This window comes from Rhinolophus ferrumequinum, chromosome 25 (assembly GCF_004115265.2).
Source record: "Rhinolophus ferrumequinum isolate MPI-CBG mRhiFer1 chromosome 25, mRhiFer1_v1.p, whole genome shotgun sequence".
Lineage (NCBI taxonomy): Eukaryota > Metazoa > Chordata > Mammalia > Chiroptera > Rhinolophidae > Rhinolophus > Rhinolophus ferrumequinum.
The window spans coordinates 22,760,781-22,774,380 of record NC_046308.1 but is presented as its reverse complement, the minus strand read 5'-3'; the positions used below and the strand labels follow the sequence as shown (position 1 = coordinate 22,774,380).

At 46.9% G+C, this 13,600-nt stretch overlaps 2 protein-coding genes and 1 pseudogene across 2 annotated transcripts; 2 read left to right on the top strand and 1 right to left on the bottom strand.

The window, feature by feature from the left end:
* Positions 1–5,230, bottom strand: LOC117017840 (melanoma antigen preferentially expressed in tumors-like). Its single transcript, XM_033098427.1, has 3 exons — positions 5,187–5,230; positions 1,406–1,996; positions 1–526 (listed from the first exon to the last, which is right to left on the bottom strand). Exons 1-3 carry the CDS (start codon positions 5,228–5,230, stop codon positions 1–3), a joined length of 1,161 nt encoding a protein of 386 aa, XP_032954318.1.
* A 5,977-nt stretch (positions 5,231–11,207) lies between these two features.
* LOC117017756 (transcription factor BTF3-like) lies at positions 11,208–11,772 on the top strand (annotated as a pseudogene).
* An 890-nt stretch (positions 11,773–12,662) lies between these two features.
* Positions 12,663–13,600, top strand: LOC117017738 (immunoglobulin iota chain-like). Its single transcript, XM_033098266.1, has 2 exons — positions 12,663–12,993; positions 13,079–13,600. The coding sequence occupies exons 1-2, from the start codon at positions 12,948–12,950 to the stop codon at positions 13,492–13,494; spliced, it is 462 nt and encodes a 153-aa protein (XP_032954157.1). The 5' UTR covers positions 12,663–12,947; the 3' UTR covers positions 13,495–13,600.

Below are 13,600 nucleotides of genomic sequence, written 5' to 3'. Positions count from 1 at the left end.
TCAGGCCATTGAGGTAGAATTAGTCAACTCCATGTCAGCCCGCTGTAGTGCTTGCAACATTTCCTGCAACTTGGTGTGCACCCGGGCAAGTTCCACTCTGTTGAGGTTCTCCCACCTGTATTCGTCCAAGTAGACAACACATTCAGCAGGGACGGGATACTGCACACGCTTCAGCTCCTTCAGCCTCGCTAAGTGCTGCAGCACGTTCATGATGCCTGACGTGGAGATGACGTTGTCAAAGAAGACAAGGGAGCGGAGACAGAAGCAGCAGCACAGGGCAGGCAGCAGGGCTCGGAGCTGGGCTTCCTTCAACCGGCAGCTTCTCAAGTTCAGGTGCTGTAGGGTGCCCGACACCTCAGCCAGCAGAACCTCTAGGGGCCCAGGAACTGTTTCGGACAGGTTATTGCTACACAGCACCAACTCCTTCAGGCGTGCGGCATGAATGCTCTGGGACAAGTAGGTGATGTCATTCTCAGTAAGCCTACATCCATTGATCACCAGAGTCTCCAGTGGTTTTTGCAGGCTGCTGTGGAGAGACAGACATAGTTACTTCTTGGAAACTGGGGTGGAGCACCAATACATTTGGAAAAGGACTAGAAATCTGACCTGAGAAATGCGTACTACTCCTACCTCAGTCTAGATGCATATGGCGGGAGCCAGTCTTCTGTAGTGGTTAAGAATATAGAACTTGGAGTCAACCATTTTCCCATTCCCAGCAGGACCTCTCCCACTTTCAGAGCATGGTATCAGGCACACTGACCTCTCTTAGCCTCAGCTTCCTGACACGCCGTGTAAACACAGTGATCACGCATGCTCCATACATTGTTTAGGAATTAATGGAGTTTACATATAGTTCCTACACATGGTAAGGGCTAGGTTTTTATCGCGAGGAAGGTTTAGGAAGGTGGTTCCCCAGACTCCTATTCACCCAAAGACCAGAACCCAGGAGAACAGCGCCCTGTTCCAGGACATGCCACAGAGAAGTCTACGAGACGTAAATGAGGGGAGTGAGCTGACCAAATCAATTGGGCTTAGATGTTGTGGGGACAATTGCCTCCCTCAGATAACACCTTAACAACAGAACAACCTTATTCTGTGGAAGCTCCAGGACGATGAGATTCTGGCGGATTTTTTTCAGAATTTTATATCCATTCTTATTTAGCTCTATGCTCGGCATGGATTAAGTGCTTGAACGAATGAATGAAAAAATGAGTGAGGGGATGAGATGCCAATTTCAGACATAAATCCCAGGACCCCAGCTTTGAAGTCTATGTCCATAAATGACTCTGCAGGAACTCATGGAAGAAGAAGTCCAGGCTGGTCTCTGCTCTGAAAGAGTAATGCTCAGAGGAGAGTTCCAGGACCTTGGCCTTTAGACCTTCAGAGGGACCTTCCACACACTCACCTGAGCATCTTATGTAGCTGGCCCGAGAGACAGCCAAAGATGAGATGGAGCTTCTGGAGGTGGCCCAGTGGACTCAACAGGGAGAAACAGTCAGCAGGGAAATCCCAGGGGATGTGGCTCATGATGAGGTTGCCCAGGTTGCTCATCTGCCCTACCTGGGTGAAGAACCGGATTAGATCTGACTGGAAGCAAAACCCACTCCTGTGATGAAGCCTCAGCTCTCGAATGGCCTCCAGCTCCAGCACTCCCAGGATCTCTACGAGGCTGTGGAATGGTACTTGGTTCATGACCAGCGTCCGACAGCAGAGCCGCAGACAGCCATGGCTCTTCTCGACTCTCTGCAATATGTACGAGGGGAACCCAGACAGGTGGAAGAAACCGAACAAACCATCTAAGAAAAGGTCTGTGTGTATCTCCACTGGTTCTCGGTCACACTGAGGCTGTTCTCTGGAACTGGGCGTGAGCTGGTCTGCCTCCGGCTCTTCCAGCATGTGCGTGATGACGAAGGGTACAGGAGAGGTCTCAGAGCACTCCTCCCAGTTGGAGCGCTCAAAATCATGGGTAAAATCCAGCACCTTCAGCTTCGATCTCCTGTTGGGAATGAGGGAGAGAGCTGAGATTGTGATTTTCAGGGTCGTATGGCAGAACTGGTATGAGATCAGCAGCAGCAGACTCTAGGAAGGGGTTTCTATGCCAGTCAGCAGCCCTACCCACTGCCCTCTGCCATGTCTTCTATGTGCCTTCCTCCATCCTCATCCACCCTCATCCTGCTCAGTCCCCATCCCTTATATAGTCTAGAGATACCACCCAGGAGCCTAACCACCCTCCCGACACCTCAGTAGCATGGTCAGCTCCCAACTATAGCAGGTCTTTTTTCTCCGATGGATTCTGAGCTATGGCCTCAAGACCTCCCAAGGATGGTTGTACCACCAGGAGATTCTGGCACATCCATGGTCCCCACATTGCTGAATCCAACTCCCTCCTCAACTCACTGTGCCCCTACCAGCACCCCATCTTTACAGTCACCTGGGGCAAGCAGTGTTGGTAGGAACCAATTTCAGCCCATCTAGTACAGCTTCCAACAGGTCTTGAGTTATTGACTGATCCCTTAAGGATCCCAGACGGAGACAGGGGAAGGGCCAGGCCTGCACTATTGCTGTCACGGTCTTTGTGTGTCCCCCATCAAAGGCTGCAATAGACAGTGTTGGGAAGAGGTCCGCAGGGAGCTCTTCCAGGGCACGTACAATTGAGTCTTCATCACTCAGCAGGCTCTGTGCTGCAAGATCCACGAGACTGAGTGGGTCCTGTCTGCTCATCTCCAGTGGCCTGACACAAGGTAAGGGAAAATCCTGAGTGGTTTTCACAGTGCTCAGCCTCCTTCTATTGGGCCAGGACTACGCAGGCCTCAACCACCCTTCACAGCAGGAAGTGAGACTCCAGTTTGTCCCCACTCCTCCTTCCATTCTGCAATTTTTAGTCATAAATCTCCAGCTCTTTCTCTGATGGTGTCAGCCCAGTGTCCCTGACCCTGATACCAGCTGGTTGCAATTAGAATAATTAGGGTTTTATCTCTGCCCCTCATTGAGCATCAAAGAGCATAAATTCTTTCAAACTTAATTTCTTGAACTTTCTCCCAAATCATCATCCCCTCCAAGGCGATTTTAAGGAACATGACTGAATAATCAATCTCTTACCTTAGTCTAATGGTAAGAGGTCAGCTCTTGAGGTTTTGTTTGCCTTCTCTGGTGAGCAGGGCTTCTAAAATAGTAACTGCAACTTTCCGCATGTTCAGATCCCTCCTTCTTCTCACTCTATGAAGTACATTCCTGCTCACATTCTACCAGACTTCAATACAAATCAGAGATGAGAAAATAATTTTTTAAAAAAATCAACAAGATATAAAACTTCTCTTATGGGGCTGGTAAAATTTTGATAAAATGTCAGAAAAAGACAAGAGAAAGAAAAATTATAGTATAATTCCATGTATAAGTATAGATACAAAAGTCCTTAATAAACTATTACCAAGTGGAAACAAGCAGCATCTAATAAAGAAGCAGGATCACAAAGGGTTTCTTCCAGGAGCAAAAGGAGTGACACATTAGAGAATCTATCCGTGAACTTCTGATTACACTTGGACGACTGAACACGAGGGCTCTGAGCTGCCACCTGAAAAACCAAATGAAGTAAAAGAAGATCGAAAACTGGAAAGCCAAACAGAATGAATTAGACATCCCTGCTCCTCAAGAAAAAGCAAAGTTTTGGAATCTGGAAAAGGGTGGATTAGAGGAACTAGTGCACAGACCACAGAAGCCGAAACCTAAACCTAGGGGTGTGGTGAAGTCAGTAAGAAATGAAGTGCAGAACCTGCAAAGGCCTCAGGAGTGAGATGTGCAAGTATGGCCCCGGGCAGGAACCAGAGACCATGGTCAGCACTGAGGCACTCATGGAGTCTACAAACGTGTGCATGTATGTCGACCACCAGCACAGCCAGCAGTCCACGCCTTGGGCCCAACCTTCCTCCAGTTCCTACCCTGACTGTGCTCTGCTGCTCCCAGGAGCAGCCCTCAGCCCTCATCCTACAGCCGGCTGCCCTTCCATGGGGATTCTGGGGGTTTGCTAGGGAAGTTTAGTAAATGATCATTTGAACAACCAAAACACTAGATTAGGACCTGACCGAACCTTCTCTACTGGAGCATTTTCCACATTTGTATGACTGAGAAGGGGCACCTGTTGAGAGAGGCTCAGGCCTGGTAGGCAGCCTATGGAGCGGGCAGGGCAGGAGAGGGAAGCACCAGGCCACTGTCACAATCCACCAATTGTTCTGAAGGCAGAGCTCCTCTGAAGCAGCTACAGCCTGTCCTGCCAAGGTGGCTGCGATGAGTTTAAATCCTCTCCTTTGTGCTTTGGAAATGTCCCATTTCTCTGAAGGAACAGCCCAAAGGAAGCCTCGTGCCTGGGACCCTCAGGGGTATCTCTACCCTTGTCCCTCTTCTGAGGACAGAGCTTCATGCCCCTCACTCAGCAGAAGTAAGTCCAACTACCAAACTCTTCACTAGGTATGTACATTGATGTCTTCACAGGGGACAGAAGGCTGAGGCCTCTGGTTCCCGCGAGCAGCCAACAATCTTAGCCATTACCTTTCTTGCCCATGAAAACCAGGATTTGTTGCTGGCCTACTCCTATCATGTGCACTGCCTGAATGCACTTCATCTGTTTGGAAGGAGGCTCCTCTGGGGGTTCAGTGGCCTCTAATCCCGGGGGAAACAGAAGAGGAAGGCCGGCAAGACGAACTATAACCTTGAGCACTGCACCTGGTCTTGGGGCTGCAATGGACACTCATGTTCTCCTTCCCCCACTTTCCTTATAGATCCCTCTCGTGATCAGCTCCCACCTCTGTTGTCCATGCTAGCTTACTAGGAGGCCTGTCTCAGACCTTCATCTCTGAGGGGTCGGAGCCCCTAGTCCCCATGCCTTCTCTTGCTAGGGTTGCAGCACTTGTCTTTTTACTGTCACAACTGGACAAGGAGATACCAAGATGCACCTAAATGAATCGCTCGGGAGTCAAACATATTCCTCCCTACCCCCATCTCCTTCTTATGACCTGGGTCAGTTTCCCCCACCAAGATGAAGGCTCTTTTCCTTGTCCACTGGATGGGGGACACAAAGAGAATAAAGTGTTCAGATGGAAGCCACAGCTTATAACTCAATGGGACTCTTGTGTTTAACAGTGAGTGGTCGCTGGGCCTAACCCACTTTATGACTTGGGTTTGACACAACTTACCTCATGACAAGCAGTTCTGGATATGCAGTCACCTCATGTCTCATGGTCCTCCGCTGGGGCCCAGCAGCACTGCAAGAGCTGTTTTACACAATACATATAATTCATCCCTTCAGACTGCACAGCCTTGCTCCAGACCCTTAGAAGCCGGTGTTGTGTTTCTCCAACTGGAGAATTCCACATGGCACCTTTTCCTACCACTGATATCTCCAGTCCCCTCAATTCTGGCAAGTCTTATGGCCCAAAGAGCAGGGCTACTTTCACTGCAGCCTGGAATTTGTTACTCTGCATAGAATTTCCTACCCTGGGCTGTGCTCATATGTGGCAGCCTTTTGTGTTAGTCAGTATACCGGCAAGAGAAGTGTTTCCAGATGTGGAATATGCTGTCTCCAAAACTTGAAGAGTTCTGTCAAGCATTGTGCTTCCTTCTTCACCGTAGGAGGTGCAAAATGTGATAATTCATCTTTTACTTTGGATGATATGACCCAGCCTGCCTTCACCTACTGGGGTGCTCAAAATTGTCCTCCTATGGCAGGTCCTTGAATCCTCATATGGATTATTTCCTCTCTGCAGCATGTTTCTTACCAGGCCTCCAACATGCCAGGCATTTCTTACTAATCTAACTCGATTAGCATGATGTCATCAAAGTAGTGAATCAACGCTATGTTCTGTGGATGCCCAGATGGTAGACAGTTCAGATCTCTTTGGATTATGACAGAGGGTGCAATGGTATAATCCTGGGGCAAAATTAAATGTATACTGTCATCTATCTGTTCCCGGTGAATGCAAAGGGTACCTGATAGGGATAGAAAGGAACACACTTGCCAATTAATATTTGCATACCGTAGAGCTGAGGCTTCATTAATCGGCTCAATCAAAGACAGCACATCGGCACAGCAGCTTCAATTGGGGCTACTATTTGGGTGAGTTTATAGACATCTCAGCCAACCTCTAGGATGAATCTGGTTTCTACAGATTGGTGAATTAAATGGAAATATGACAAGGACCACCACTCCTGAGTCCTTTACACCCTTAAGAGTGAAACAACTTTTTGTCATCCCTCTGAGGGATTGGTATTGGTATTTACTATTTTGACGAGGCGGGGGGAGAGGGGACAGTTCCAGAGGCCTTCACTTGGTCTTCCCCATCACAACAGTTCTTATCCACAGATGAAAGACAAAATGTGGGTATTTCATCAACTTCCAAACATTCTATTCCAATTACACATTTGCCAACTGAGTAACGACACAGTGTACCCATTGTGAGCTGGATGTTGGCCAGGATTCTATTTGTCACCTGGCTCCCATATGCCCCTGTTCTAACAGGGGCCCACAATGACGTTTCAGATCTCCAGATATCATGTCAGCTCTGCCCCTATGCCCAACAATATTCAAATTGCTTGTGTACCCCCCTTTCCGTTGTCCAAGCCATCCTCGAATTGCTTGTATATTCCAATTCGCCTCATTTACAGATACCCAAGTGTGGTAGCCAGCCTCCAAAATGGTCACAATGCTTCTGGCCTTCTGGTGTTCATGTCCTTGTGAAGTCCCCTCCTACGCTGAATAAGGCAGTTGTGTGATCACCAATGGGATTTTGTGGACATTACAGTGTGTGACTTCCAAAGTTAGGTCACAAAAGACACTGTGACTTCTACTTTGTGTTCTCTTGGATTGCTTGCTTTCATGTCATGGAGACACTCAAGAGTCCTATGGAAAGATCCTTGTGGCAAGCAACTGAAGCATCTCCTCACAAACTTCCCAGGCGTGTGGGTAAGCTACCTTGGCAGTAGATACTGCAGCCCCAATTGAAATTTCAAATGACAGGAATCCCTAGCTGACATCTCGACTGCATCCTCATGAGATACCATGAGCGAGAACCGTCCAGCTAAGCTGCAACCAAACACTTGCCCCACAGAAACCATGTGAGATGATAATAAAAATAACAAATTAAGCTGCCAAGTCTTGGGGGGTAATTTGTTGCACGGTAACAGATAACTAATACACTGAATAATGTATAAAAATTGTTTTGAGGAAATTATTACTGAGCCCCCTTGCCACGGTGTGGCATGGTCCTTCCTTCTGGGATCCGATCTCTTCTTTAACCAAAGAGTTTCAAGCCTGAAAACTGACTTAGGTCTAGAAACTTGGCAAGAGATCATGCCTTTTTATCGGGCTGACTGCCTTCAGCCTTCTGACCATCCATCTTTGATTTCTTTTTATAGTAAGAATATGACTCTTGGTGGCTGCCTTTCTATTTTGGACCGAAGGACACCGCGTTCTTTAAACCATCTCCATAATTCTTTGTGCCTCAGGTGACTTGGCTGCCTCTCAGACCTTATGGATCATTACAGTAATTGTGTCCCCCTGGCTTCTCATGGTTAAATGCCACCACCTGACCCCAGTTGCTTCAGGGTCCTGTGACCCTGTTTCTAGTAGTGAGTCTAATTCTGTACAAGCCACTCTTACGGTCAGCGCTGGCCTACAGAGCAGGGCCATCACTGAACTGTTTAGTGAGGCTGCTGCCCTGCTCGTTGGCATATTCCTAGAGCCTTGGTAAATGATGTGTTCGCTGGGGCTTTCTGCGGAATAGAACCATTTGGTTGGGTTTTCTGACCTTACACAATAAGTGCATCTATACCAGCCTGCCAACTTCCCTGAGTCTGTTAACCTTCAGCTGCCACCTGTCACAGCAATCCTAGAATTTCAACCTCGCTTAGCATGGGCCATTGCTTTTTCATGCTTCTAGAAGGCATCCTAGTAACAAGTTCACACAAACTCCTGGGGTCTCTGACAGGATGTTAAATCTTGTATCTCAGAAGAATGTTCCCAAATCAATGAATTGACCTTACCCAACCTTAATGTTCTGGCCCCGCTTTATCACACGCCCTCATAATCTAGTCCCACACATCTAGTCCCCTAAGCTGGTACACACTGGTTAGGTCTTATAGCTGTTTTTTAGGTTGCAGTTTCTCTTCTGCCTTCTCAGCCTGAGCATATCTCCTATTGTTTGTTCTGGAGACTTAGCCCTAGTTACTGGCCAGGAGGGAAAATGGGGAAGATAGTGAGGAAGGCACATTTTGTCTTAATGAGAAAAGCCTCTTCAATGCATTCAAGTGAAGGAGTTTAGCTCTTAATAGGGTGAGCTAGCCCATTTGTGCAGGCTCAGAGGGTTAAGGAGAACAACTGGATTTCATTTTGGGGGCCTCAAGGCAGATAATACCATCAATATGTTAGGGTGCCATTGTTTCCCAGCCAGGACCCTGACTTGGACATAGCAGCCCTGCCTGGGTTGGGAGCTTAACCTTCTTTGGAACTCTACCTCTCTGAAGATTAATTCCTGGGTCTGATTCTTAGCTTTCTCTGCCCTCCCACTGTAGAAGACGAAGGCCTCTGTGTGCTACCAAGGAGCCCCTGAGGGTGCCTGTTGGGGCTCAGCCTTTCTTTATCCTTTACTATAGTATCTACCAAGTTTAGCACCAGCCATTCAATCCCACAGTTCTTATTGTTACTGGTGCAGGGATTGTCCGAGAGAGTGGTGACTCTGGTGTAAGGTGTCCACGACTCTGGGAGCTGGAAGAAAATACGTGGAGCCAAAGGCAGAGTAGACATGCTTTATTCACTGGCTTCCTGGGCACAGCCAGCCTTGTATAGTGGCCGGGCTTTTTATACTGTGCTGAGACAAGAGTGGCTCACAGCCAAGGTGCTTACGTAAGAGCACACAAACAGTGACATCATCAGGATGGATGGCACCTGCGCAACACTCCATCTTATATAGCCAGCGGGGCCCCAAGTCAGTTCTACCGGATGGCCAGTGAGGGAGCCTGACTGACTCCATTTTCCCTGTAGGGGTCCTTGCCCTCAGGGTAGAAATAAAGGGAGTGGGCAAAACAGTTTTGCAGAGAGAAAGATTTATTAAAGTGAAAGCTTGGTGCACGAAGGGAGCACACTCTGAAAGAGAAAGGACGTAGCTCCCAGAGGTTTACGGGTACAACAGTTTTATAGGCTTTTGGGATTGGGAGCCACCCCTTCCTTTTTCCCTTCTCCCTCCCCAAAGTATGTTGAGACGGGTCCTACAACACACCTGCGCGGTGTACGTACATGCCACTTCATGCATCGCGTGTCTTATTAGTATCTTAAATCTCCTTCTAGGGAGTGTTTTTTATTATGACAAAGAGGAAAAGTTAACTACAGGACAGCTCTTTTAACTAATGTGCATGTGCAACTTGAGAAAATGTCCCTGGACGCTGGGTAGAGAATGTTAGTTTGCAGTTCCCAGTGTCTGGACCTCCAGCTCTCCTGAGGAAGTGAGGGAATCTCTTTCTTCCAGAGCTTCTTTAATATGAACCAATGAGATGAACCTGATTAGGTGTATTGTTTGATAAAAAGAAGAGAAAGTTTCAGCACTTTCACATTCTTTACCCGCAGCCAAGCATGATTGGATTTGGGGATGTAGTTCAAATGTTTAAGGGATGGATTACTTTATTCAAGAAGAAAGACAATTTAAAAGAAAGAAAAACAATTGCTTAAGATAAAAAAGGTAAACTCTTATTAAATTTTTTTCTTGTTGGTCTCATCAAAATGTCAGAATGGCCGTGCATAAAAGCAAATGAAGTCTCACTACACCAAGAGTTACACTTCAGTGCTTTGTTAAAAAGAAAAGACCCATCAAGATTTAATATCTAACCCGACTGCAGCTTCAGCCTCTCCCAGGAGTAGAATTTAAAGCCAATCAGACTGTAATTTCCTAGTCGATAGATATGGTAGTGAGCGAATCTCCCTGATGAGATCCCCTGCCTCCTCCTAGGGAAAGGTGACCTAAAAACAATCTTTTAACTTTCTTGTCCTCCCCCATTTCTGCCTATAAAAGCCTTGTATTTTGTACAGCTCCTCAGAGCACCTTTCTATTTACTGGATGTGACCGGATTCATGAATCATTCAGTTAAAGCCAATTAGATCTTGAAATTTACTCTGTTGAATTTTGTTTTTTAATAACCTACACAGAGAGGGGAGATGTAAATGAGTAAATAAGGCCTGACATGAAAAAAAGAAAAATTAACCATCAGAAATGTACTGAAATTTATTTGATTCATCTATAGCGTGAACATACAACATACACAAATATGTATGAGAATGATTGTTTCAAACTCAAAGTGGAGAAATAAAAAGGAAGTATTTCCTATTTTACTTTGATAATGCATTGCTCACTGGATCTGAAATAAGAACTGTGTTAGGTACGGCTGGAGGAATGAGTCGCAGGAGACCAAAATTGGTCTATTAGAATTTATTTGGCGTGTTTGAGCGGCAGGAGGTCAGGCTAGATAAGACCCATAACCTCCCCGAGCAAAAAGGGGTCTGGAGTTTTATAGGAGGGGGTAAATGAGGCTGTTCCCCCTTCAATGCTTCAGGGGGTTTTCGTTGACAAAGGGTTTCAGGGCAGGACCAAGCCCTCCAGCTCCATACTCGGGCCCCAGGTGGCTGTCCTGACTGCCCAGGCCCACCAGGTCTGTTATCACAGGCCCCTAGGAGATAAAGCAACACAGGATCAAGACAAGATGGCATTTAAGGTAAGGTTTCTGCTCCTGGCCTAAACATGGCTTAACACCTCTCCCCTTTTCTCTCTCTATCTCTTCCTCTCCCCTTCTCCCCCACCTCGGCTAGGCCCGTTCTCTTCCCTGAGAATGTATCACTAATACCAGGGACCTAGGTTTCTCTCTCCACCCCACCATCCCCAACCTTGGCTAGGCCCATTCTTTTCCCCGAGAATGTTATCACTAATAAACCCTGCTTGCATATTAATCAGCTTGCTGACCTTTGATTCTTCACTGTGTTGGCCAGAAGAACCCAGACTCCCATAACAGATGGATGGTATGGTCCTCTATAATTTCAGTGTGGACAGAAGGTAGATGGTTATGAGATGGGAGGGGATTGGGGGAATTGAGTGAGAAAGGGGAAGGGATTAGGAAGTACAAATTGATAGTCACAAAATAGTCACGGGGGCTCCCTACCTACCATCTTGCGTCCCCACGTGTGTGCGTTTATTCTCAGCTGGTCTGCTCAAGACCTCCGGAGCACCAACCCTAGTCCCCCACGCGGCCCCATTTCCTGATGAAAGAAACTATCATGAACCAGGAGAAACTCGCCAAACTGCAGGCACAAGTGTACGTTGGTGGGCGAGGAACTGCTTGCAGAAAGAAGGTGGTTCATAGAACAGCTACAGCAGATGATAAAAAAACTTCAGTTTTCCTTAAAGAAGTTAGGGGTAAACAATACCTCTGGTACAGAAGAGATGAATATGTTCACAAACCAAGGAAAGTGATCCACTTGAACAACCCTAATGTTCGGGCCTGTCTGGCAGCAAACGCTTTCACCATCACAGGCCACGCTGAGACCAAGCAGCTGACAGAAATGCTACCAGGCACCTTAAACCAGCTCGGTGCAGACAGTCTGACTAGTTCAAGGAGACTGGCTGAAGCTCTGCCCAAACCGTCTGCGGATGGAAAAGGACCACTGGCTGCTGGTGAGGATGATGATGGTGAACTTCCAGATCTTGTGGAGAATTTGATGAGGCTTCCAAGAGTAAAGCAAACTGAATTGAGTCAACTTCTGAAGAAGATAAAACTTGAAGTTACTGGGAGCTGCTATTTTATATTATGACTGCTTTTTAAAATTCTGTTCATGAATCTGATAAAGTCTCGATCGCTAACATTTTTAAGCCCAAGCCCCATGGACACTGCAGCTGTTTTCAGTTTTTGCTTATACACAAATCATTCTTTACAGCTAATTAAGGTGAAGAAGCTTGTGAATAGTTTGAAACAAAGGTTAATAAAATTCTTTGCCTAGTTAAAAAAAAAATGGTCGTGGGATGTAAAGTACAGTATGGGGAATATAGTCAATAATATTGTAAAAACTATGTATAGTGTCAGGTGGATACTAGACTTATTGGGGGATCGGATAGCTTCATAACATATATAAATGTCTAACCACTACACTGTACACCTGAAACTAAGATAAAATAATATTGAATGGCAACTATAATTTAAAAAAACCATAGTCAAAGGGATGTAAAGTCCAGCCTAGGAAATAGAGTCAATAATATTGTAATAACTATGTACAGTGTCAGAGGGGTAATAGACTTATTGGATTTATCACTTTGTGAGGTATATAAATGTCTAATCACTATGTTGTATTGTACACCTGAAACTAGTAAAAATAAAATTTAGAAAAAGAATTACATTTAAAAAATAAAAATTTTAATTTAAAAAAAGTTTATCTTTTTTTATTTTAAACAATTGTTTTTCTTCTTTTTTAAAAAAATTGTTTTTCTTCTTGAGTGAATAAAGTAATCAATCCCTTCAACATTTGAACCACGTCCCTAAATCCAGTCATGCTTAGCTGTAGGCAAAGAACGTGAAAGTGCTGAAAGTTTCTGTGGGGCTCCGTTTCCTCAGGGGGACGTTGAGGTCACTCTCCCTCCGGGACCTGAGCCTGCAGGTTGTCCTCCTGGGCACTGGCCTGAGAGCTTCCAGCAGGTGCTTCCTCCCACACACTTCCATGGGGCCAAGGCAAGAGCCACAAAGGCCACCATGGGACCGTTCCCCTAACCGATGCTGCAAACCCGAGAAAGTTTGGGATGGCGGTGGCTGGAACTGGGTGTGCAATGGCCCCACCCCTAAGAAGGTGGAGGAGGATGCTGGCCAGCTCCCCATAGAAAACCCCAGGAGTTGTGCTGCACAATTCACAAGGCAGAGCTCTACACGTCTGCACCATGTCCTGGGCTCCTGCATTGTTGGTGCTCCTCGCCCACTGCACAGGTAAGAACACCCCAAAGCTTGTACTCCCTGGCTCCTTCCCTTGCCCTGCCCTGTCCCAGGTGTGCATGTGCTTCTGTCTCCCCAGGTTGTGTCCCTCAGCCGGTGCTGAATCAGCCACCGTCCGTGTCCTCGTTTCTTGGAACCACAATCAGACTGGCCTGCACCTTGAGCAGCGACCATGATGTCAGCATTTATAGCATCTACTGGTACCAGCAGAGGCCGGGCCACCCTCCAAGATTCTTGCTGAGATATTCCTCCCGTTTAGACAAGAAACAGGGCCCCAAAATCCCCCCACGCTTCTCTGGATCCAAAGACGTGACCAAGAACACGGCGTATTTGAGTATCTCTGAGCTGCAGCCTGAGGATGAGGCTATTTATTACTGTGCTGTGGGGGCCGAGGGCTCGGAGAAGGACAAGGAGATGGAGAGGGAGAGTGCAGAAGGAAAGGAACCTGCTGCTTCAGTGTCCCAGGCACCCCAGGACACGCTCACCGTGAACTAAAGACAGAAGGGGCATGCATCCCTCAGAGAGGATGAGGAGGGCGGAGGGCCATGGGCTGCCCATAGCAGATGCTCCTTGTCCAGCTAGGCCCTGTTGGAGGCTGGAT